This window comes from Capricornis sumatraensis, chromosome 11, assembly GCF_032405125.1.
Source record: "Capricornis sumatraensis isolate serow.1 chromosome 11, serow.2, whole genome shotgun sequence".
NCBI lineage: Eukaryota > Metazoa > Chordata > Mammalia > Artiodactyla > Bovidae > Capricornis > Capricornis sumatraensis.
In genome coordinates this window covers 35,180,702-35,206,152 of record NC_091079.1, presented here as the reverse complement: position 1 = coordinate 35,206,152, position 25,451 = coordinate 35,180,702, and the positions used below count along the sequence as shown (strand labels likewise).

At 44.9% G+C, this 25,451-nt stretch overlaps 1 protein-coding gene across 1 annotated transcript in view; it reads left to right on the top strand.

Moving 5' to 3' along the window:
• Positions 1 to 25,451, top strand: part of FER1L6 (fer-1 like family member 6) — a 128,987-nt gene that overhangs the window by 73,941 nt on the left and 29,595 nt on the right. The window contains exons 22-31 of the mRNA XM_068983416.1: positions 2,929 to 3,039; positions 3,305 to 3,466; positions 4,804 to 4,984; positions 6,416 to 6,642; positions 10,601 to 10,723; positions 13,473 to 13,512; positions 15,036 to 15,148; positions 16,172 to 16,303; positions 17,222 to 17,347; positions 22,016 to 22,143. Coding sequence (XP_068839517.1) covers positions 2,929 to 3,039; positions 3,305 to 3,466; positions 4,804 to 4,984; positions 6,416 to 6,642; positions 10,601 to 10,723; positions 13,473 to 13,512; positions 15,036 to 15,148; positions 16,172 to 16,303; positions 17,222 to 17,347; positions 22,016 to 22,143 — 1,343 coding nt within the window. The remainder of the gene's footprint in view (positions 1 to 2,928; positions 3,040 to 3,304; positions 3,467 to 4,803; positions 4,985 to 6,415; positions 6,643 to 10,600; positions 10,724 to 13,472; positions 13,513 to 15,035; positions 15,149 to 16,171; positions 16,304 to 17,221; positions 17,348 to 22,015; positions 22,144 to 25,451) is intronic.

The following is a 25,451-nucleotide window of genomic DNA, read 5'->3' as shown; positions in this document are numbered from 1 at the left end:
ATTCATGCACTTAAGTAAATATTATCCCGTGTCTATTTTGTCCCAGAACATTCCTAAGAATTCATCAGTGAATAAAACAAACTCCCTGACCTCATGGGACTTGTATTCTAGGGAAGGGAAGATAATGGACAACACTATGTAAATTGTAACATAGCAGCAGTGTGGTAAATGCTGAAGAGAAAGGGAAAGCACATGAAATATGAAGCAGGTGTGGTGTTGTGGGAGCGAGCAGAGTTAACACTTTAGGCATCCAGGGAAGGCTCCCTGAGAAAGTGGCATTTAAGCCAAGACCTGAAAGGGGATTTAAATATGCTTCTGGGATAGTTTCAGGAACTAGCAGTCCTTGAGCACCTGTGTCCCATTGGAGGCTAAGATGATTGAAGGTTGAGCCTTAATCGTTGCAAAGATCTGTCCATTTCCAGTTTATTCTCATTCCTAGGGAACTTACTATGTGCCAACAAGTGTTGCCAAGTGCTTTGCATGCTGCCTCGTCCATTCTTCATAGCAAGTCATGAATCAGATATCATTATCTTTACATATAACAGAAATGAGATTCAGTGACACTGTGTGACTATTTCAAATTCCACAGCTAATAAGTGATGACGCTCAAGACTGGTATCCAGCTATTATACTGAATGAAGGATAATGGAGGTGTGGATGACGGGCTGGGGGAGACAGAGAAAGGACCAAGGCTTCTGAGCATCAGTGATTTTTCAGATGGGCAGGAACTAAGATTAGGGTCCTACACGACTCCAAGTGTGACATCCCCTGAAAGTCTGAGCCTGGGTCCCCTGTCCTGTCCTGCCGCTGGAACTCCTTCAAGGTCCTGTTACGTTAGATATGTCCTAGAATATTAGAACAGTCAGGCTTTTGGACCAACTTACCCTGATCCTTCACACTTTGCCTTCATAACAATTCCTTATCATACCCTCCTGAGTAACCGTACACTATGTAGTTTTATAGGCCCACAGCCAACCCATTTCACTCTGAAAAAGCTGGGAGCAAAGTCACTCAACCTCCACCATGCTGTGGGATCCTTCAAAGTTTTAGTTGCTCAGTCGTGTCTGACTCTTTGTGACCCCATGGACTGTAGCCCGCCAGGCTCCTATGTCTATGGGATCCTCCAGGCAAAAATACTGGATTGGGTTGCCATTCCCTTCTCCATGGGATCTTCCCAACCCAGGCATCGAAGCTGTGTCTCCTGCATTGCAGGCTGTTTCTTTACTATTTGAGCCAGCAGGGTAGCTTAAACTCTTAAGGGCATCTTTGAGGTGCTTCTGGAATGAGCTTCTTTAGGGCATTTCCCAGGTTAACATCTCAGCAGCCCCAAGATGAGCAGACACGTGGTACTTTTTAAAGCGCATATAGCAGCACCATCCTATGCCACCATCACAGCTGTTCTGTGGCTTTATCTTTGGAACCACAGGAGCAATTAGCTTTCTCAGAGAGGTGATGTTTTGCAGCCTGGATAGCTCATCACCAGGCAGTGTTCACCTCATCTTTTCCAAGCTTCTTTTTCTGGTCTGGCTCATTCTGCAGCTTCATTATCTTGAGTCTATTTGGCATTCCCAGTGACTGCTGTCTTCTTTTTCCGGGCTTCTTTCTAATTAACTGAACCGCATCTGCTGTTGCCAGCTAGACTATGTCTGCAAAAAAGAAATGGTGATATGTTTGTACTTTGCAGGTTTTGATGAGCAATTAGACTTTTTCGAGCATACGGAGCTAATGTATCAGTCAGCCAATAAACATTTATCAAGAATCCATTGAAGCTGGAGCATCACTTGAGGGTCTGAGAAGGAAGTGCAGTAAACAAAGGCTTCCTCTTGGCCAAGTCTGACAAACTCCCCCATGAGGAAAACTTCCAGCTCCAAACCAGGGTCAGCTGGCCCAACATCTGAGGCCCAGAGAAAGAAAAGGACTCATGCAGGGTCACACAGCACAGCCTGGTTTCTGGACTCGGTCCACCAAAGTCTGCACTGAGCCTACTGGGAAGACACACTGTGTGCCAAGGACTGCAGAGTAGAATGGCTCAGTGTGCGCTGTGTGCTAAGTCGCTTCAGTCATGTCCCATTCTTTGTGATCCCATGGACTGTATCCCGCCAGGCTCCTCTGTCCATCAGATCCTCCAGGCAAGAATACTGGAGTGGGTTGCCATTTCCTACTCCAGGGGATCTTCCTGACCCAGGGATCGAACCCGCATCTCTTAGGTCTCCTGCATTGGCAGGCAGGTTCTTTACCACTAACGCCACCTGGGAAGCCCCAGTGGCAGCGGCGGCTTCTTAAAAGATGTGCAGTCTTGAAAATGCACAGTAGCTCACCCAGGGAGAAGTCCCTTTCCATAGGAGACTTTCGAATTCCTTTGTGTGAGAGTTCAGTGAAGCACAGTGATTGCCTTCCTGCAGTTTCATTCACTCCAAAGGCACAGGAAATGACACCTTTCATCCCAGAGGTCTGCCTTCAAAAGACTTCATTTTCTGTTTCACTGATTACGATGTAGTGTCTGTGTGGTTGACTGAATCTCCTGTAGTGCATACCAGGGGAGTAGTGAAGTCTCAGAGGTTGGAATCCCATCAGAGTCCCTCTGCCATTCCACAGCTGGAGTTCCTGTACCATTTGATGTGGTTGTGAAGCTCCATCTACTTGTCTTTTTTCCCTCCCCTCTCTTACTGTGAGCTCACTGAAAGCTTATGAACCTATTAACTCCTGACACATTGTAAGGGCTCACTGAATGTTGGATTACCCTCATGAATGAATGTATTTGTCGATTAAGAAACTGTGATAAAAATGCATTGTCTTGATTTACATTTTAAGCCGGAAACATTCCTGTGGTTAAAACAGTGGCAGTCTTCCCCTTGAGGCGAGATTGTGCGGCAGCCTTCGTTTTCCTTGCCTCTCCTGATTTCTAACCAGCCTTGATCTGTGTGGCAGGTCCCCGCGTCTGGGCTGCAAGGGCTGCCTCCCTGCGACCCACCCGACGTCACCCAGATCTACCCTGTTCCTGCCAGCATCCGGCCGGTGCTGAGCAGATACCGCGTGGAGGTAGGGGGCCGGGAAGGATTGGGCTGTTCTTTGGGACTAAGCGCACTGGTGCACTGCGATCATGGCTGGGTTGTGTGAGGGGCCTGGTGGGGTCCCGGGGGCAGACACAGCTGCTCAGAGGGAGCCCCTGAGGAGCGCAGCCTCCCCTCCTGGAAGAGCGCACCGAGCTCCCCAGGCCGGGGCACCTGACGCTCCCACCCCTGAGCCACACCCTCTGGCTCCTCCCTGGGCCTGCGAGCGACAGTCTTACCCGTTTTCTCCTCAGGTTCTCTTCTGGGGAGTCCGAGAAATGAAGAAGGTGCAGCTCCTCTCGGTGGATCGTCCCCAGGTCCTCATCGAGTGTGCGGGACGCGGCGTCAAGTCCTGTGTGATCCAGAGCTACAAGAACAACCCAAACTTCAACGTCCAGGCAGATGCTTTCGAAGTGGTGCGCGTCCCCCTCTCCTACCCCCAGGCCCCTACATGCTCATTCCCTTCATTCCCTAGGATGTAACTCACTCTTTCATGAATTCGGGGGGATGTTTTAGAGTTTCAGGTGTCCACTACTCACAAGAAAGAACAGTCTAATTCAGTGAAAAGCCAGAATGTCAGAATGAGATAAGACAAACTTTTGTTGTTGTTTTGTTTTTAAAGCTTCCAAGTGAAGATCATTTAGTAAATCAAAGCAGGTTGACCGTGGTTCCTGAAGTGTGGCCCCCAATTCATCACCATCACCCAGGAACTTATTATAAATGCAGATTCTCAGGTCCTGCCCCAGGACTACTGAATCAGTCTGTTAGGGGTGAGCTGGGGCCCAGACACCTCTGGTTTAACAAGCTCTGTAGGAGACTCTGATACACACTAACATTTGAGAACCACTGGCCTGGAAGATACTGTCACAAAACTTATGGTCAGATGTTTTAAAAATTATTTATACATAGCATCTCAGCAGTTTGCATTTGAACTTATGCTTCTAAAGTGATGTTTGATACCTGTGCTTTTTCTTTATTTCAGTACTGTTTTATGCTCTGATTTGGAACTAACTGTGAAATCAAAGTTTGCTTTGTCCAACCCAGTCAGCTCGAACAGACACGGATTTTCTATCAGCAAAGTATTAGTCACTCAGTCATCTCTGACTCTTTGCAATCCCATGGACTCTAGCCCACCAGGCTCCTCTGTCCATGGGATTCTCCAGGAAAGAATACTGGAGTAGGTAGCTGTTCCCTTCTCCAGGGGATCTTTCTGACCCAGGGATCAAACCCAGGTCTCCTGCATTTCAGGCAGATTCTTTACTGTCTGAGTCACGACTAGAATTAAAGAATGTGTACTGTGTTTGCAAAACTTCCACACCAGGCTTTGTTGAGCTTGGGGTGGGGGAGGTCACCAGAGTAAAGATATAGATGGGGCACTGGCCCCTCAGTTCCATCTTAAGTGGCTCAACTCTCATCTGTTTTATATCCTGGATCGGTGTTTCTCTGAGATGAGAGTTTGGATAGATAATGACAAAATAAGAGGACTGAAGACGACTGCCATAGAGACTTGAGGAGTGTGTGATTTTTGCAGTTTATTTGTGGGTTGAATTGTTAGTGCCATCCCTCATATGTTGCGTGATGACTCCCTGACTTGAGAAGACAGTGCTCCAGACTCTGGCCAGCTGCAGGCATGACCCGGAGGGATAGGGCAAGGCAGGCTCAGAGGAAGGATGGGTGTCTGGTTGGCTTTGGTCCTGCTCCCAGACAGGTCAGCTCAGGTCATACCCCACTCCATCCTCATCTCTCCCTGCAGGAACTGCCTGAGAACGAGCTTCTGCACCCGCCCCTGAGCATCTGCGTGGTGGACTGGAGAGCCTTTGGGAGGAGCACCCTGGTGGGCACTTACACCATCAACTGCTTGAAACAGTTTTTGTGTAAATCCAGGGAGCCCCTCAGCCTCACCTCACAGGTGGGCGGAGCCCAAGTTGGGAAAGGTAGGAAGATTCTAGATCTTGGAGCTGTGGGCTACAAAGTTGTGGTACTTGCAGATGTCCGCTCAGGACCCCAGCACAAAACAAATGCCCCAAGATCAAATGGATCTTTCTAAAGAATTTGCTCCTGTGGTCCCCTTTGCTCCTTAGCTGCCAGGTTCTGACCTGAAGCCTGACATCAGGGTCAACTCTTCTAAGAAGGGCTCTTGGTGACCGGAGCTCCATTCTGCCCCTGCTTGCGTGAATGCTAAGTCTCTTCAGTAGTGTCCAGCTCTTTGCAACCCCATGGATTGTAGCCCACCAGGCTCCTCTGTCCATGGAGTTTTCCAGGCAGGAAGACCAGAGTGCGCTGCCATGCCCTCCTCCCCTCCTGCCCCTACTCCCTGACGTTTTCTTTGCTTGATGTTACTGGAATTTCTTCTGTTTGGGATCCAGGTGCAGGGCTGAGTTCACTGGGTGACGTGGTTCTTGCTGTACAGTCATCACTTGTCTCTGCGAGACTGCTGTCTCATTATATTCACCGGCCTCTCCATGCTTTATTCCTGGTCTCCCCACTGCATGCCCCCCGCTGCTGAAGTTTGTAAAATCTAAATCTATTTGATTAACATATATTATATGATACTATAATATTCACTTGGTTTTCCACTTTCCTCACTCAAAGCTGTTTTAAGATCTGTCTGTGTTGCTATGGTTACTTTCACTTGTTACCCCGGTCTGGTGCATCTACCCTACGTTGGTTTCATTATCCCCGCATATTGGACCACTGGGCTGCCTCCAGCTCCCCACTTCTGCAGTATTGTGATGAACATCCTGTGTGTGTTCACTGAGGGAGAATCCTGTGTGGGGGTGAGATTACTGGCTCCCAGGAGATGAATACATGTAATTTTATTAAGTACTTCCAGAGTGTGCTCCAGAGAGCAGTAGTGGTTTACATCAGTCTACACTAGTCTGTGCCAACCTATTCAAGTATACACCAGTCTATATCAGGGTCCCTATTATGCAGATGGACTCATGTGGCCAGAGTTCTGCCAGCACTTTGGGAGTTCACAGACCTCTGGAGTTTCTAAGGTTTCCCCTGGTTAACATAGTGGGGGAGGGCAATCAACACATAGGATCTGTTCACTAAATCTTGATAAAAATCTTGACTCCTACAACCATGGTTATTTAAAATTACTCTGGGGGATCAATAATAAGTACAATCATTTGTTGATGACCAGTTATGCCCCAGACACCTTACATCATGATCTCATTTATTTCCCAAAGACATGGGTATTTTTACTGTCCTTTTATAAATATGGAAAGTGAGGCTCAGAGTTGTTAAGAACTTGTCATATTTGAATCCTGATCTGTCTGATTGCTGGTACTGGATCCTTGAAATGATTGCCCTGTATTGATTGTAGCCCAGTTGCCTGATCCAATGTCTTTTCATTTCAGATATTTCAGATTCATCAGTTGCCACTGAGCCTTCTGAGACCCTCAGCTCCACTCAGGAGCAACCAAAAGATCATGTCTTTGTGGATATTGAGCCGCCTCCCACAGTAGTACCTGACTCAGCCCAGGTTCAGGCAGCCAACCTGATTGACATCCCTGACTCGTCCCCTATGCTGGAGCCAGAACACAAACCTGCAGCCCAGGAGCCACCAAAAGATGGAAAAGCTAAGGTCAGAATGTCATCCGTCTTCATATTTACAAGGCACATTAGAGTTTGGTGATGAGGTTCTATATACTAATCCTCCCACCTATTAGTTGTGTGAGCACAGCAAGAAACTTCACATTTCTGAGCATTAGTTTCTTCATCTGTAAAATGGGGACACTGATACCCACTTCACAGCATTGCCGTAGAATCAGATAAGTCAGTGTATAGGGAATTAAAGTGTTAGTCAAATGTAACATCGTATTTAATTAAACAGTAATACTTCTCTACTCATTGGCTTGGAAAGAAAATGATTTCCTTATCTAGGCTTATTCCACAAATATTTTGAACCTACAACCTACTTTGTATAACATCTCGTGGGACCAAAAAGATGCGTCTTCTGGATTCTAAATAGAAATGAGACTTATCTTCAGTTGGCTGAGATTCTGGAAGGGGAGATGGATAAGTATTAGTTCAGTTCAGTCGCTCAGTCGTGTCTGACTCTTTGTGACCCCATGAATTGCAGCATGCCAGGCCTCCCTGTCCATCACCAACTCCCGGAGTTCACTCAGACTCATGTCCATCGAGTCAGTGATGCCATCCAGCCATCTCATCCTCTGTCGTCCCCTTCTCGTCCTGCCCCCAATCCCTCCCAGCATCAGAGTCTTTTCCGATGAGTCAACTCTTTGCATGAGGTGGCCAAAGTACTGGAGTTTCAGCTTTAGCATCATTTCTTCCAAAGAAATCCCAGGGTTGATCTCCTTCAGAATGGACTGGTTGGATCTCCTTGCAGTCCAAGGGACTCTCAAGAGTCTTCTCTAACACCACAGTTCAGAAGCATCAATTCTTCGGCTCTCAACCTTCTTCACAGTCCAACTCTCACATCCATACATGACCACTGGAAAAACCATAGCCTTGACTAGACAGACCTTAGCCGGCAAAGTAATGTCTCTGCTTTTGAGTATGCTATCTAGGTTGGTTATAACTTTTCTTCCAAGGAGTAAGCGTCTTTTAATTTCATGGCTGCAATCACCATCTGCAGTGATGTTGGAGCCCCCAAAAATAAAGTCTGACACTGTTTCCACTGTTTCCCCGTCTATTATTTCCCATGAAGTGATGGGACTGGATGCCATTATCTTCATTTTCTGAATGTTGAGCTTTAAGCCAACTTTTTCACTCTCCCCTTTCACTTTCATCAAGAGGCGTTTTAGTTCCTCTTCACTTTCTGCCATAAGGGTGGTGTCATCTGCATATCTGAGGTTATTGATATTTCTCCCAGCAATCTTGATTCCAGCTTGTGCTTCTTCCAGCCCAGCATTTCTCATGATGTACTCTGCATATAAGTTAAATAAACAGGGTGACAATATATAGCCTTGACGTACTCCTTTTCCTATTTGGAACCAGTCTGTTGTTCCATGTCCAGTTCTAACTGTTGCTTCCTGACCTGCATACAGATTTCTCAAGAGGCAGGTCAGGTGGTCTGGTATTCCCATCTCTCTCAGAATTTTCCACAGTTTATTGTGATCCACACAGTCAAAGGCTTTGGCATAGTCAATAAAGCAGAAATAGATGTTTTTCTGGAACTCTCTTGCTTTTTTAATGATCTAGCGGATGTTGGCAATTTGATCTCTGGTTCCTCTGCTTCTTCTAAAACCAGCTTGAACATCTGGAAGTTCACAGTTCACATATTGTTGAAGCCTGGCATGGAGAATTTTGAGCATTCCTTCACTAGCGTGTGAGATGAGTACAGTTGTGTGGTAGTTTGAGCATTCTTTGGCATTGCCTTTCTTTGGGATTGGAATGAAAACTGAACTTTTCCAGTCCTGTGGCCACGGCTGAGTTTTCCAAATTTGCTGGCACATTGAGTGCAGCACTTTCACAGCATCACCTTTCAGGATTTGAAATAGCTCAACTGGAATTCCATCACCTCCACTAGCTTTGTTCATAGTGATGCTTTCTAAGGCCCACTTGACTTCACATTCCAGGATGTCTGGCTCTAGCTGAGTGATCACACCATCGTGATTATCTGGGTCATGAAGATCTTTTTTGTATAGTTCTTCTGTGTATTCTTGCCACCTCTTCTTAATATCTTCTGCTTTGGTTAGGTCCATTTCTGTCCTTTATCGAACCCATCTTTGCATGAAATGTTCCCTTGGTATCTCTTAATTTTCTTGAAGAGATCTCTAGTCTTTCCCATTCTGTTGTTTTCCTCTATTTCTTTGCATTGATGGCTGAAGAAGGCTTTCTTATCTCTTCTTGCTAATCTTTGGAACTCTGCTTTCAGATGCTTATATCTTTCCTTTTCTCCTTTGCTTTTCGCTTCTCTTCTTTTCACAGCTATTTGTAAGGCCTCTCCAGACAGCCATTTTGCTTTTTTGCATTTCTTTTCCAGGGGATGGTCTTGATCACTGTCTCCTGTACAATGTCATGAACCTCATTCCACAGTTCATCAGGCACTCTGTCTAGATCTAGGCCCTTAAATCTATTTGTCACTTCCACTATATAATCATAAGGGATTTGATTTAGGTCCTACCTGAATGGTCTAGTGGTTTTCCCTACTTTCTTCAATTTAAGTCTGAATTTGGCAATAAGGAGTTCATGATCTGAGCCACAATCAGCTCCCGGTCTTGTTTTTGCTGACTGTATAGAACTTCTTCATCTTTGGCTGCAAAGAATATAATCAGTCTGATTTCGGTGTTGACCATCTGGTGATGTCCATGTGTAGAGTCTTCTCTTGTGTTGTTGGAAGAGGGTGTTTGCTATGACCAGTGCATTTTCTTGGCAGAACTCTATTAGTCTTTGCCCTGCTTCATTCCGGATTCCAAGGCCAAATTTGCCTGTTACTCCAGTATATAAGACCATAAAATGGGGGCAGGAGTAATCTTTTAAGTCATAATTTTGAATGCAAAATCTTTGTGTACCTACCAATTGATTCAAAGAAAAAGCAGTTTTGAGAAAGTCCTAAGAGAGGGCCTGCCCAGCAAATGGTAAAAGCTGAAATAAGAGGCAGAGTGAGGTAGATGAATTGATATTTTCTCGGGCTCTTCCCATCTCATCCAGGCTCAATGTGACTCTCTGACAACCCACAGATTTCTCTCTGTCCCACCAGCAATGTACCTGCCGCCTGGTGTTACAAATCTCAGTTGAAGTGTTTTTGCCACCATAAATCTGTGGGTTTCACCAATTCAAAGATGATTTTAAAAAATATCTCTATCATGTTGAGGTTTGACAGAAAACAACAAAATTCTTCACAGCAGTTATCTTTCAATGAAAAAAAAAAATATATATATATATATCTTTGGGTCCACTGTACCAGACAGAATGCCTGGCACATCATAGGTAGCCAGGAGATGAGAGCAAACAAATGATGTGTACAATGTCATGATGAATCTGTCGTGACACAACTGTCTTCTCCCTAAATGCCTGCTTTCTGCCATATATACATCACACTGCCTCTCCATCTCACAGTCATTTGTGTTGTCAGTGTCATTTATTTGCACCACTTCCAATCAGATATGATGCTAAGGGGGATTTTCTCCATTATGCCACTGAATCCTCATGGCAGTGAAGTGAGCAGGTATCGTTGTTCCTAGCTGAGGAAACCGAGAATCACAAAATTTCTATTTTTGTTTATATTGTGTTTACAAGTTCATTCACTTTGTACTATACCACATTATATCATATAGATTGCTTGTCCCTTCCATACAAGTCAAAACTTCTCAAAGGTGGGGATTGTGTCTAACCCTTAGATTCCCATATCAACCATGATATAAATCTCATAACTACTCAATAAATGCCAAATGAATGGATGACAGATTATTAAACTTTTATTTATTAAGGAGAACAGGGAGCTATAATAAAACCTGCCAGCGCCTCCATCCATCTCCTGAGGGTACCCATGTATCCTCTTCCTTAGTAAACTGCTCAGCCACCAGCACGTAAACTCTTGCCGCCAAACTATTGATCCATCCCTCATTCCTTGACAGGACCCCAGGAAACCTTCTCGGAAGTCTACTAAAAGGAGAAAGAGGACCATCGCTGATGAATCGGCTGAAAATGTCATTGACTGGTGGTCAAAATACTATGCCTCCCTGAAGAAAGCACAGAAGGTAGGTTCTTTCTTGGCTGTGACGGTCACGTGCCTTGATAAACACACAATACCCTTTTCCACTCCCCTCTAAAATCCTGCGATCTTCCCTCTTTTCGGTTCCACTCTAGGTAGGCTTTACTTGGGTGTGGTTCCATTAACTGCTGAAGGGTACACGCCTGGAAGGACCAGGGTCCAGAACTGAAAACTCCTTACTGTCTGGCTGGAGCTGGCCCTAGGACACAGGTTCTGCTGTAAATGCTGGCAGGATGTGATGTCTATCTTGGCATCTGGAGAATCTGCCCACCTCAGGGAGGTCCAGCCAGGAGAAATGGGGTCTCTAGACAGGTGGGCATCAGTGAAGGGGGCTTCAGGTTCACCTGGAGACACCCAAGTTTAAGTGTTCTCCAGCTGGATTCTAAGTTCAAAGGGGAAATTATCAAAGTAAAGGCTGGGGTCTTGGCCTTAGCAAATGGCAATAATCAGCAGATCCTCATGCTCCGGGAATAAGAAAGGAATTGAGTTATAAAGCCAGAGAACCAGTGGGTAGTGGGTCTGGAGATTTAGGGAAAAGCTCAGTGGCTGAGTTTGATGAGACTTCTCATCCTTGAGTAAAAATGGAAAGGAAAGTAATTCTGATGTTATCATCATTTTCTATTGAATAGGAACTCTTCTGATTCTTTATTTGGAAAGACTGTATTTCCTTTTTTCCCACTTTTTTTTTTATTAGAGTATAATTGCTTTACAATGTCGTATTAGTTTCTGCCATACAACAACGTCAATCAGCTATGTTCTCATTCAGTCGCTCAGTCACATCCAGCTCTTTGCAGCCCCATGGACTGCAGCACACCAGGCTTCCCTGTCCTTCACCATCTCCTGGAGCTTGCTCACACTTGCTTAATCAGCTATATGTATACATATATTCCCTCGCTCTTGAACCTCCCTCCCACCCTCCCCATCCCACCCCTGTAGGTTATCCCAAAGCACCCAGCTGAGCTCCCTGTGTTACACAGCAGCTTCCTGCTAGCTGTCTCTGCTTTACATATGGTAGTGTACATAGCTTAGTTTGTCCCCCCACAACTTCCTGCACTGTGTCTGCAAGTCCATTTTCTATGTCTGAGCCTGTATTCCTGCCCTTCAAGTAGGTTCATCAGTACCATTTTTCTAGATTCCCTTTGTATGGGTTGATGTTGTTTTGTCACTAAATTATGTCCGACTCTTGCGACCTTATGGACTGTAGCCCACCAGACTCCTCTGTCCATGGGCTTTCCCAGGCAAGAATGCTGGAGTGGGTTGCCATTTCCTTCTTCAGGGGATCTTCCTGACCCAGGGACCAAAGCTGCATCTCCTGCATTGGCAGGCGGGCTCTTTACCGCTGAGCCTGCAGAGAAGTCTTATATATATATAGTCGTGTCCAACTCTCTGCAACCCCTTGGACCATACAGCTCATGGAAATCTCTAGGCCAGAACACTGGAGTTGGTAGTTATTCCCTTCTCCAGGGGCTCTTCCTAATCCAGTGGTGGAACCCAGATCTCCTGCATTGCTGGTGGATTCTTTACCATCTGAGCCACCAGGGAAGCCCATATATATACGTTAATATATGATTATTTTTTCTCTTTCTGACTTACTTCACTCTGTATGACAGATTCTAGGTTCATCCACATCACTTCAACTGACTCAGTTTCATTCCTTTTTATGACTGAGTCATATCCCGTTGTATATATGTACCATGTCTTCTCTCTCCGTTCATCTGTCGATGGACAGTTAACCATGTCCTGGCTATTGTACATAGTGCTGCAATGGTATGGAAGGTCCTTAAAAAAACTAAGCCTACAACTACCATATGGTCATGGTCCAGAACTGCAAACTGCATAGAAGTCCCACTATGGGGCATTTACCCTAAGAAAAACTTAACTCAAAAAGACACATGGACCATAGTTTCTCCATCTAGGACTATCCATGAATATTGATATACAGTTAAATAAATAAACAACCAAATGTTAGTCCCTGCCTCTAAGCCCCCTCCTCCTGCTGGAGTGGGCACTAGCACTTTGGGTGAGTGTGCAGCCCCTTCCTCTTTCTCTGTTAAGCTCTGCAATTCCAGCACAAACCCAGCAGCCCAAAATGTCAGCAGGGCAACTCACAGCTGCAGATCGGGATGATGCTCCAGGGATGTGGAGGAACAGCAGGGACAGGGGTTGCTTCTCTGGCGGCTGAGAGGAGACTGCACCTAGAGGACAAGGACGTCGACAAGCTTGGTGGCCTTGGTCCTGGATGTGTGGGCACCTCTTCTCTAAGGCAGAGCATCTCCCTGCACTCAAGTCCTAGGCCTTTACAGCAAGGCTTCCTTTGGGAGCTACTAAGGACTGTTTCAGAGAAGGCAATGGCAACCCACTCCAGTACTCTTGCCTGGAAAATCCCATGGACAGAGGAGCCTGGTGGGCTGCAGTCCATGGGGTCGCGAAGAGTTGGACACAACTGAACGACTTCACTTTCTCTTTTCACTTTCACTCATTGGAGAAGGAAATGGCAACCCACTCCAGTGTTCTTGCCTGGAGAATCCCAGGGACGGGGGAGCCTGGTGGGCTGCCGTCTATGGGATCCCACAGAGTTGGACACGACTGAAGCGACTTAGCAGCAGCAGCAAGGACTGTGTGCATGTTCTTTTAAAATGCTGAGGGCTGAGATAATCCACTGAGAACTGTTAACAATCTGGGTTAATAAATGAGATGTGAGAGTGTCATCATCTTGTTCCCCTCTTTTCTCAAAGGAAAAGGAGAGCGATTCCAAGGAACAAAAAAGCAACACGGGTGAGTGGCTGTTCTGGGGACTTGCAAATGCAGCATGAAGCCATTTGAGTGAGAAAATGATAAAACAGGAGCCATGAGAACAACCTTGGAGCCCAACGCCCTCCTTTCCCAAGTGAGGAAATAATCCTAGGAAGATGACAGCACTTTACAGAGACTGTGTCGCTGATTTGAGCTGGACAGGAACCAGATCCCAGGAGCCCAGGTCTCCTAAGTTCAGTTCAGTACTGAAGTCGACCCACTGGCTCAAATCTCTACCCTAAAGTCTTAATGTAGAACCAGCAGAGTAAAAATAGGAACAAACTGGGATGGCAGGCCAAAACCAAGTGATAAACTTTAATAGAGGTGCCCTGGATTTAGGTTCCAAAACTCAGCTGACAAGGACTGGATAGAGCTGGTTTGGCAGAAGCTCAAGTGAAAGAGCCCTGGGATTTGAAATGACCGCAAACTTGATGTAAGCCAGCAAGGCTTAAAACAAGGGGAACACCAAGTGCTGTTTCAGGTAACACAAAAGTAAGAAGACCAGAGTCAAGTTCAGTTCCTCAGGCCACTCCTATTAGCATATTTAATTCTAAGACCAACCCCAGGACATAAACAATAGTATCTTGGTTTGCAGATAGTAAAACAAAAGTACAAAGAGGTTGTGTAACTTGCCGAAGTTTATCTGGCTAGAAAATGTCAGAGCTAGAAGTTTGTCTCAGGTGGTTTTTCTCCAGAACCTGCTCCTAAAAAATTAGCAAATAATCTCTCAAAGTACATTTGTGACTTTGTTTAAGACTATTAACCTATTTGAGTTTGAAGATATTTTTTTAATGTTTATTATTTTTACTTATTTATTAGGCTGCACCAGGTCTTAGTTGCAGTATGCAGGATCTTTGGTCTTCGTTCTGGCATGTGGGCTGGTTTTTTAAGTTGTAGCATACAGGATCTAGTTCCCCAACCAGGGATCAAACCCAGGCCTCCTGCACCGGAGAGCAGTCTTAGACACTGGCCCACCAGAGAAGTCCTGAGACTGAGGTTGTGGAACTAGACAATTCTCAAGGGGGAATGTATCTCAAGCTTTAGTGTCACTTTATCCTGGGTCTGTTCTTTACTAGCTGGGTGACTGGGCAAATTACTCACCCTCTCTGTGCTTAGTATAATGAGTCCTCACATATCGCAGGAAGGCCTGCACGTTGCCAGCCCCAGGCAGCTGCTGACATTGCCCCGGTACTTGAGGGGAATCTCCTCCGCTCCTGCAGTGCATGGTCTGTAGGACTCAGGGCAGAAATCCTACTATGAAATGTTACAATTTCTTCTTCTTTTTTTGCTGTGCCATAGCACATGGGGAAATCTTAGTTGCCCAACCAGGGATGGGACCTGTGCCCCCTTGCTTAACCACTGGGCCACCAGGGAGTCTCTCTATTCCTTTTTTAAAAGAAGGGTCATGACGCATGCCAGGGCAAAGGAAAAGAGGGAGCTTGACCTTGTCTCTTCTCATCTAAAGAGCCGTAAGAAGTCTAATCATTTCCACTAAATATCCACAGAGGCAAAACCAGATGAGGTAGCGGTAAATATAGACAGCCCGAAGAAGAAGAAAGACAAAATACTGAAGAAGAAACCCAAAGAAGATGAAATTCCCAACCTGGCCATCTTGCAGGTGTGTGGACACAGCCATCTTGGCCACGGTTAGGGCGGGAAACTCAGAAGGGGATTCTTTCAGTCCTTCAGTCAACTTCAGAATGCCTTTGTCTGAACGAACTTGCTTTGTCTTTGTTATCGTCACTGATTCAAAGCAACAAACTGACGAGAATGCAAGCCAGGACAGGAGAGCTTGTTCTTTCTCCATCTTCTGCATGCCCATATTGAGAAGGGGCATAATTTACATTGGCTAGCCTGGATCCAGCAACGTAACTTACATGTGTGAGTTCCCCTGGGATCACTCTTCGGGGCTTGACATCATCATGCAGATGTGCACAGACTCGAAATAGCAAGAGTCTTAGCTCTTACTAAAGTCAGCTCCATCAGACCGACACTAACATTAGCCAGAGGTTGTTAGCTAGAGGCAAATTGATGGATATGAAAATTGGGAGTATGAAAATTATGTACTTAGATACTGAATTTAGCTAAGTTATTTTGATAGGAAATTTGAAGAAGTGATCTAATTATATTACTAAACCAAAAACTCAATTCAGTTTTCCATTTCTAAAATATACATGTAATTTTCTACTTGGAAAATTCACAGCTATATGCATTATAATAAAAGCAAATATTCCATCACTTTATATACATTAAGAATGAAATGTTTAATGAACAGTTTTTAATTTCAATATCCTCAAAATATGGCAGTCTGTATCTGACAATCAGTGACATCAATTAGCTATAAAAAGGTTAGCCACAGTTATACTTATATATTACATTTTTAAAAAACTTTGGTTTAGCTATACTTCTTAGAATTTGAAAGTTTATCAGAAATGTTTTATACATTTCAAAGTGGTAGCTAATTCTAGGAATGTCAAGTCAATCATATTTCTTATTTTGCTAAAGATAAACTAACAATCCCCCTTAGATTTTTCCAAGGTGTGTATAGGAAGACTGGTTTTGGAGAATCTTGGCATTTTTTCATTAAATCAATCCTGGGCTTTCCTTCCTCTAAGCACTGTCTCCTCCCTTCTTCCTAAAGATATATGATGGGGATCTCGAGAGTGAATTCAACAATTTTGAAGACTGGGTGAAAACCTTTGACCTGCTCAGAGGCAAGTCTATGGAAGATGACCAAGGCCTCGATGGAGACCGAGTGATAGGAAAATTTAAGGCAGGTTCCAAAGTTAACTCTTGCATTTGGCTCTCCTGTCTATAAATATCAGATATGACTTCATTCTGTGGGACTGTGGTGTGTAATGTGGGTAAGGAAAATCCCTGATCTCTATGCAAGACCCTCCCTTTCTAGAATTCCACAAGACCAAGCCCTAGTCTTTTAAAGTATTTGATTTGTGGCCAGTCAAGTAGATTGGAGCTCAGTCTCTGGATCATGAGGAACCAGAGTCATTACCTAAAAAGATCACTGAGTTGTACTCTTCTTTCCCCACCCCTGGCCTCCCAAACATTTGATTGACACAAACCTACCAGCTGAATGATTAAACTGATCAAACAACACAAGCCCTTCAACTGGCAGACTTACGGTGTCAGCCTCACAAAGTAATAGGTGACACTTGCTATGAACCTACTGCATGCCTGGGCCCTTTATATGAAAGTGAAGTGTTGGAAATCACATGGGCATTGCAGCTTGCCAATCTGAATTTTAAATCCTCAGTGTGATACCAACCAGCTTCGTGATCTTGAGCAGTACTTGACCTCCCTGAGCCTCGACTGCAGCATCTAAAAATAGAAATACTGCAGTCAGAATGGAATGAGATAATGGGAAAAAATGCTAGTTCAGCACCTCGCATGTAAGAGGCACTCAGGATCCCATCTGATGCTCCTATTCCTGTTTCTCATGTAACAGCCCACTGAGGAGGGTGTTGCTGTACCAACACTGATTCACTGATGTACCGTGAAGAAGTGCAGATGCAGGCAGGTTATATGAACTGCCCAAGGACACCCAGGGGCACCGGTAGAGCTACCGCAGGTCCTGCTGGGTCCCAGGCTGTGGTTCATTCCCAGCACTATGCCCTATACGGTTTTCAGTGGAGCATATCATCTTGTTTCAACGGGTGGTGCTTTGTGGTTCCAGGGCTCCTTCTGCATCTACAAAAGCCCAGAGGATTCCAGCATCGAGGACAGCGGGCAGCTGAGAATCCAGCAAGGGATTCCACCCAACCACCCCGTCAAAGTCCTGATCAGGGTGTACATTGTTGCGGTAAGCCATCCTCGTTTACTCTGAGGGGTTGTCGGGATCGCCAAGAGCTGCCGCTACAAAGTATTATAGACTGGGTGACGTAAACAGCATTCCTTTTCTCCAGATCTGGAAGCTGGAGGTCCGTGATCAAGGTGCCACCAGAGCTGGCTTCTGGTGAGGCATGTCTTCCTGGCTTGTAAATGGCCACCCTCTTCCTGTGTCCTCACAAGCCTTTCCTTTGTGTGTGTGTTTGTGTGTGTGTGTATGTTTGTGAGGGAGAAAGAGACCCACACACACAGAGAAGGAGAGAGACAGAGAGAGGAGAGGAGATATGTTGTCTTCCTCTTCTCGTAAGGTCACTGGTTCTACCAGTTTAGGACACCACCCTTAGGACCTCGTTTAACCTTAATTAGCTCCCTAAAAGCCCTGTCTCCAAATACAACCACATTGGGGGTTATAGCTTCGACACAGGAATTTTGAGAAAACATAACGCAGTCCTTAATAAGGGGTATAAAGTTTGGTTGGGCTTCCCTGATGGCTCAACAGGTAAAGGATCTGCCTGCAATGCAGATGACGTGGGTTCGATCCCTGGGTTAGGAAAATCCCCTGGAGAAGGAAATGGCAACCTACTCTGGTATTTTTGCCTGGGAAATCCCACGGACAGAGGAGCCTGGTGGGCTGCAGTCCATGGGGTCGCAGAGTCGGATAGAGTTTGCTTGGTTACATGGACGTTTGCTGGCTCACTCAGCAAAAATATTCCCAAGCTGCCAGGACCACTCTGTGTAGCTCTGTTTGCTCTCTGTGGTTGGCTGCTAGCTGAGCAGAGAACCAAGTGGCATTGAAGCAGGAAGCTCCCAGGCAAGTCAGCAGTGAAGAGAACCAGGGCAGAACAGGGCAGCTGCCGCTGCTCAAGCCTCCCGCTCCTACCCAGCTATGCCTCTGCTCTGCTGCAGTCGGACATTTCATTTCCAGTATATTTCCAAGAAAACTATTATCTGCCCTAGGCTTCCTTTCTGACAGTGAGGGCACTGATCTTTCATTGTGAAACTTCTTAGCCTGATTGCCAGGAAGCTTGGGGCCAAATCTGGTGCTTGATCAAAGTGACCATGTGCTCGACTTTCATGGTTCATGTATTTGTATTGATCTTCTGACCTTGGAGTTGATTTATAGCCATCTTATTATGTATTAACTTTTTGCTTACATTGCATAAAATAGTTTTAAGAAACTGAAATGAAACATAAAACAAAGATGAATTATTCTTTATTGCTAAGGTAGAATGAAATGTCCCTTTCCATCATGAAGTTCTCATGCTTCCCGCATTATTAGTAGCACTGCCATCATCACCATGACCACCACGTGCAAGGCATGTTCTAATCGCTAAGGATGTTGTGATGGGGAAAAAAAAAAAAAAACAGTCCTTGCCTTCAAGGAAGTCATGGTCTAGTTGGAAAGATGATAAGTACTTGTAGAGTGTTACTGGCAATGCCAGTGGTCTATATTAAATACTCAGCCACAGGAGAATTTAGATAAATCTCAAAATTTTGTTCGAGAGATCACTCATGTCTTGGGAGAGATAATTAATGTGCATTCCTCAGGAAATAGACCATGTGTTCAAATAAATTTGAGGAAATATTATGCATATAATAATTCATTTCCCTTGTCCAACCCCTGAGATACATAAAGCTCATAAGCATGCTGAATGCTCTGAGCATTCCAGAAGCAAAGAAACTGATTTAACAGCTTGATTCTTTAACAGCATTTTCAAACCTTACTGCCCACACCTATTTCTCCTCCCTACAGAAAACCCTGCCATCTTTTTCATGAATCAGATAGAACATAGGATCTGTATAGGAGGAAGGAGAGGGAGAAATCTCTTGGGCCACAGAGACTAGAGAAGGATTATGATCTGTGTATTCATTTAGCAAATACCTGCAGCACACTTTCATATTTATACATACGTACGTGTATATGTGTATGCATATATCTGTATTTATATACAGGTACCCTCTAGAACGCACATCAGGTTCCTGCTCAGGAAACAGCGTGGAGGAAGGAAGACTGGGACTGAAACTGGAGCACAGGCAGGTCTTGAACAAATGAAGAGTCAGAGAGCGTCAGCCCTGAGTTTTAGGGTATAGGATAGACTATAGACAGCCAGTGTTTTTCCTTGACATTTCTAGTAACAGTGATTATGTGTGGTTTGCTTTCTCACACTGATTTAATTAACTAAATGATTGATATCTTGAAATCTCTTAATTTGATAAAAATACCAAAGAAGTAAAAAATTATACTACTTAAAAGTTGCATGGAGAGAGAAATCAAATCCCCTCAATTCTGCAATTCCATCCCCAGAAATAGCTTACCCTTCTTACGCATATATACTCTTTTTATGCAAACACATCTCTGTCTATTTACGCTTGTCTACAACTACATCCAGGTATATATTTAATGGAGTCCCACTTCATGCATTACATGGTGATCTATTTTCTTTCTTTTGTTAGTAAAGTACCTTGGACATTTTTCTAGATCACTTCATACAGGTCTTTTTCATTCCTCTTAGTAACCACCTAGTGTTTTACTGGATTAACATAGTATCCATTCATTCATTCACTCATCAAAATTGGGAAGACCCTATCTTCAGTCCTGGAGATAATGTAATGAACATGACAGATAGTAGTCTTGCTTTCATGGAGATAATAACTAGTTGGAGATGAAATGAGGATTAGGAGGGTATAAAAATAACCACAGACAGATAAATAAGCAAGATAAATGTTAGAGATTAACTCCCACATGAAGAATTAAAACTGGTGATGTAGTCAACTATACTTCAACAAAAATAAATTTTGTGATGTGAAAATGGGGAAGGGCCAATTTTGAATTGAGTTTCTTCCTAAGTAATTGACATGTAAGTTGTTCATAATTTTTAGTTATTAAACAATATTCTAATGAACAACCTTGAAATTATAGCTTTGTGTGCTTATGCCTTTCTGTCTGTAGGACAGAGTCCTAAAAATAAGACTGTTTCTTATCCAGCTCTCAACTCCACACTTTCTCCATCTTTTCCATATCTTTCCTTACCATCTCCCTATCCTGGTCCTCCCTGGTGGAAATGGATTGTTACTTAGCTGACCAGCGCTCAATGCAAGACTGACGGGCTCATGCATTTCAAAACCAACTGGTTTTAGGAGAAGCTTTTATGTCTAGCCCATAATTTAACAGATGAATCTCAAAGAGATGACTTGTTTTGTCCAAGATCACATGACTACTTAGAACTGGAACTCAGATTCATGCCTTTTGCCTCCTCGTCCAGCAGATTCCTCTTTACTCTGTCCCAACCAGTGCTTTCCACTGGGAAGACAACTCCAGAGAAAGCAGGACTTGAGCAAAGCTGGAAACTTTGGACAACCGAGTGGAAAGGCTAAACCAGTGGTTCTTAAACTTGGCTGAATCATCTCAGTTCAGTTCAGTCGCTCAGTCGTGTACGACTCTTTGTGGTCCCATGAATCGCAGCACGCCAGGCCTCCCTGTCCATCACCAACTCCAGGAGTTTACCCAAACTTGTGTCCATTGAGTCAGTGATGCCATCCAGCCATCTCATCCTCGGTCATCCCCTTCTCCTCCTGCCCCCAATCCCTCCCAGCATCAGAGTCTTTTCCAATGAGTCAACTCTTCACATCAGGTGGCCAAAGTACTGGAGTTTCAGCTTCAGCATCATTCCTTCCAAAGAAATCCCAGGGCTGATCTCCTTCAGAATGGACTAGTTGGATCTCCTTGCAGTCCAAGGGACTCTCAAGAGTCTTCTCCAACACCACAGTTCAAAAGCATCAATTCTTCAGCGCTCATCTTTCTTCACAGTCCAACTCTCACATCCATACATGACCACTGGAAAAACCATAGCCTCGACTAGACAGACCTTTGTGGACAAAGCAATGTTTCTGCTTTTGAATATGCTATGTAGGTTGGTCATAACTTTGCTTCCAAGGAGTAAGCGTCTTTTAATTTCATGGCTGCAATCACCATCCGCAGTGATTTTGGAGCCCCCAAAAATAAAGTCTGACACTGTTTTCACTGCTTCCCCATCTATTTCCCATGAAGTGATGGGACCAGATGCCATGATCTTAGGCTGAATCATCTCGGAAGCATCTAAAAAATCTCAAAGTCCAGGAACAATTAAATATCTGGGGATAGAATTCAATTCAGTTCAGTTCAGTTCAGTCACTTAGTCCTGTCCGACTCTTTGTTTGTGACCCCATGAATCGCATCACGCCAGGCCTCCCTGTCCGTCACCAACTCCCAGAGTTTACTCAAACTCATGTCCATTGAGTCAGTGATGCTATCCAACCATCTCATCCTCTGTTGTCCCCTTCTCCTCCCACCCTCAATCTTTCCCAGTATCAGGGTCTTTTCAAATGAGTCAGTTCTTTGAATCAATTGGCCAAAGTATTGAGGTTTCAGCTTCAGCATCAGTCCTTCCAGTGAATATTCAGGACTGATTTCCTTTAGGATGGACTGGTTGGATCTCCTTGCAGTCCAAGGGACTCTCAAGAGTCCTCTCCAACACCACAGTTCAAAAGCATCAGTTCTTTAGGATAGAATTCAGGCATCAGTATTTTTTAAAATTCCCGGACGGTCCCTGTGCACAGTGTTGAGAACCACTGGACTGAAGGATTTTTTTTTCCTCTTCTCCAGGCATTTAATCTTAGTCCAGCTGATCCAGATGGCAAATCGGATCCCTACATTGTGATCAAGCTTGGCAAAACTGAAATCAAAGACCGGGACAAATACATCCCTAAACAGCTGAACCCAGTATTTGGAAGGTCAGTGGCCATCTGAGTGTCATTGCACTGTCCTCTCTGTGTTTGCTGCTGTGGTGTTTCTTTGAGAGTGGGCTTGGTGTGTAGAGAGTGGTGTGGGTCTGAGTACACAGTGCAGATTAAATGCTGGCTCCTGCTCATGATAACAGCCAGTCAAGCCAATATTCATGAGGAAGGCCCGGATTCTTTCCTTGGTTTCTTTAGCAATTTGGTTGTGCATGATCTTCACACCCATGGTTTCCAATAATGATTTTCCCAGATCTCAAATGTAAGAGGCCCCTTGAACAGCCATCAAGTTCAGCCTTCTGCCTTGAAGAGAGTTCCTTTTTACAGACCAGATAATCAAGGCCCAGAGCAGTTTAGAAACTTGGTCAGGTTCACACCTCTCATAAGTAGAAGAGAAGGGGCCAGATGTTTAGTCTTTGTCTGTTACCAAAGGGGTTTTTGCATCGTACCATTTTGCAGTTCACTGGGGCTTCCCAGGTGGCACTAGTGGTAAAGATCCTGCCTGCAAATGAAATACACGACAGAGACTTGGGTTCAGTCCCTGGGTTGGGAAGATCCTCTGGAGGAGGGCAAGGGAGCCCACTCCACTGTTCCTGCCTGGAGAATCCCATGGACAGAAGGGCCTGGTGGGCCATGGTCCATTGGGTCGCAAAGAGTCGGACAGGACTGAAGTGATGTAGCATGCGGCACACTGCAGGCAAAAAGTTGAATTGCACCCCCAGTTTTCCTGCAAAGTGTTCACAAGGCATTCCATTTGTGTATGTTTAGGTGAGCCAGGGATTCTCCAGTTCTCAGCAACCCTCCTCCAGGCCAGAATACTGGCGTGGGTAGTGTTTCCTTTCTCCAGGGGATCTTCCCAACCCAGGGATCGAACCCAGGTCTCCCACATGGCAGGCGGATTCTTTACCAGCTGAGCCACAAGGGAAGCCCTTCAGCAACCCCCTCACACCATTTATCTTCTAAAAGGGTTGTGTTTGTGAGCCTGACTGCCATTAAGTCTAGAGTCAAGCACACCCGGGTTTCATGTTGCCACATCACACAGATGGCTTAACCTCTCCGATCTGTAGAGCAATAACAGTGACAATCGACCCTCATACGCCTTTAGAAGATTAAGTATGACAAGCACCCAGCATTGTCTATGACATTGCATAGTAGCTACTCAGAACGCATTGGCTTCCTTCCTCTCCACCTTGATAATCATTTTAGCAATGTACACATCTCAAGTGTATCTAATTCCTTTTTTCCTGGAGCCCCAAGGACCATGGGATGAAATCTCTATCCACCTCATTTAAATTCATTTACACAATTGTGGTCGCTTTGGAACTTTTGACATTTGATCAGAACATTTACGTGTTATTGCTCCCCAGGAAATAAGACAATAAACGATCTTGCTTGTTCAGATTAAAGAGAATGATTAAAACGATGTGCTAAGGAAATGTACCCTTGCTTCCTTGATCCGGAGATGACCTTTATCATTACCTGCCGTTTATGCAACCAGCACTTCATTTTACCAAGTGCTTTGTAGTCGCTTTTTATGAGCTGCTCTCACCACAGTGCCATGAATTAGACTGGTTGTATAACCTCCATTTATGGCCATGGTAAACAAAAGAGAGGCTGATGGGATATTCCTTCCTTCCTCTGACATTTCAGAGCCTCTTCCAGAAGCCCTCCAGGTGTGGATGCTTTGTTGGGTGTGTATTTAATTGTTACTCTGGGAAAGATACTGCTGGCTCAGTCTTGCAAAGTTCCAGCAGGGACCATGCAGGGCTCTTGTGCCTGGCCTGGGGTATGGGGAACCCCTCTTTGAGCCCTTTATAAGAGGATGTCACAGGCTCCTCCCCTGATGTCCTGGCCCTGACCTGCCTTAGTTTTCTTCATAACCTCTAGCATGAATTGGTGTGTCTATTATGTGTTTATGGTTGTTTCCCATCTCCCCACTAGAATGTGAGCTCCATTCCAATGGAGACTCATTCAAGTCTGTTCAGTGCTGTAACCCTAGTATCTTGGACTGGGCATGGCCTAGAGCAGATGCTCTTTGAGTATCTGTAGAATTATAAAATAAACAAATGAATAAATAATGGGCAAACAATCCTTCAGTCATTTTTCAGTGGGATTTCAGGGGACCCCATTATCCTGAGGGAGTACATGTCTAAAGAGTTGGAGGTTCCTCATTTTCTTAATAACCGCAGCTCCTGAAACACATCACACATATTATGATGTCTCATAAATGTCAAATGAACAAATGAATCAAAAAAGAAGGAATCAAGAACAATGGGACAAGGAAACAAAGGGATATCTTTTCTCTGAAGGTTCACAGTACTGAATGTTTCTATAAGGCTCAGGTTCTACCCATTTCGTGATGCATTCTCTTTTCTCACACCAACGTTGTATCTAGAGGTCGTATCACATTGACACCCACATTCGTTTAAGTCTAATTCCCCCACCCCCCACCCCACACTGAGTGACTGGAGATCCAATCACAGCAAGCTGATTTGGTATTTTTCCTAAGGACAGCACTAATGAAAATTCAGGAGAGGTGAACCAATGAGCGCACAGCACACCATCCTGAAAGACGGATCAGAACATTGGAGCCCTCTGTCCTTTGTCATGGTTGCCAGGGGCAGTTAAACACTTAATAAGTCTTTCCTTGGTGGCAGCAGCTTGGTGATGGCCAGGCTCAGAGGTGGCTGGGGCCTTTCTGGTGAGATGCCTCTAGAATATCCATTACAGCTTCAAATCCAAATTTTGGAAACCCAGGGAGGCAATACTGTGTCTTCAGGTGGAAGAAATGAACTCATTTTCTGCACAGCTGTATCCCTGTCCTGCTAGGGCTGCTTCAGTCAGTTACAGGAGCTGTCCAGCATCTCTGCATTTTTCTCTCTGGTGAGGGTTAATTGGCTCTGGGCTATGCTGTGATTGCTCTCCCTACCACTCTGGAGAGTGAGAGTTGGGCTAAGTGGGCCTGACCTTGAAGGCCACAGCCCAGACAGGCCTGAGGACAACTGGGGAAATAACGAGCCCTCTGGTCTCCTCTCCTCCCTGCCTCCTCTCTGTCCCTTGCTCCCAGACCAACCCTCCCCGTGTTGTCCCAGAGCAGAGTCAGAACAGCTGGAGAAACATTGGTGTTTTAAGAACACATTTGCCTAAAATGCAGGCCTACACTCCCAATTTAATTCTTAATTACCTTCTCTAATGCTCAGTAGAACAGATAACACATTGATACAGGAAATCTGACATCATGCCTACTCCCCTCAACACTGCATTGGGGTGGGATTGTGGAAGGAGCATGGAATTAGGAGAAGGAA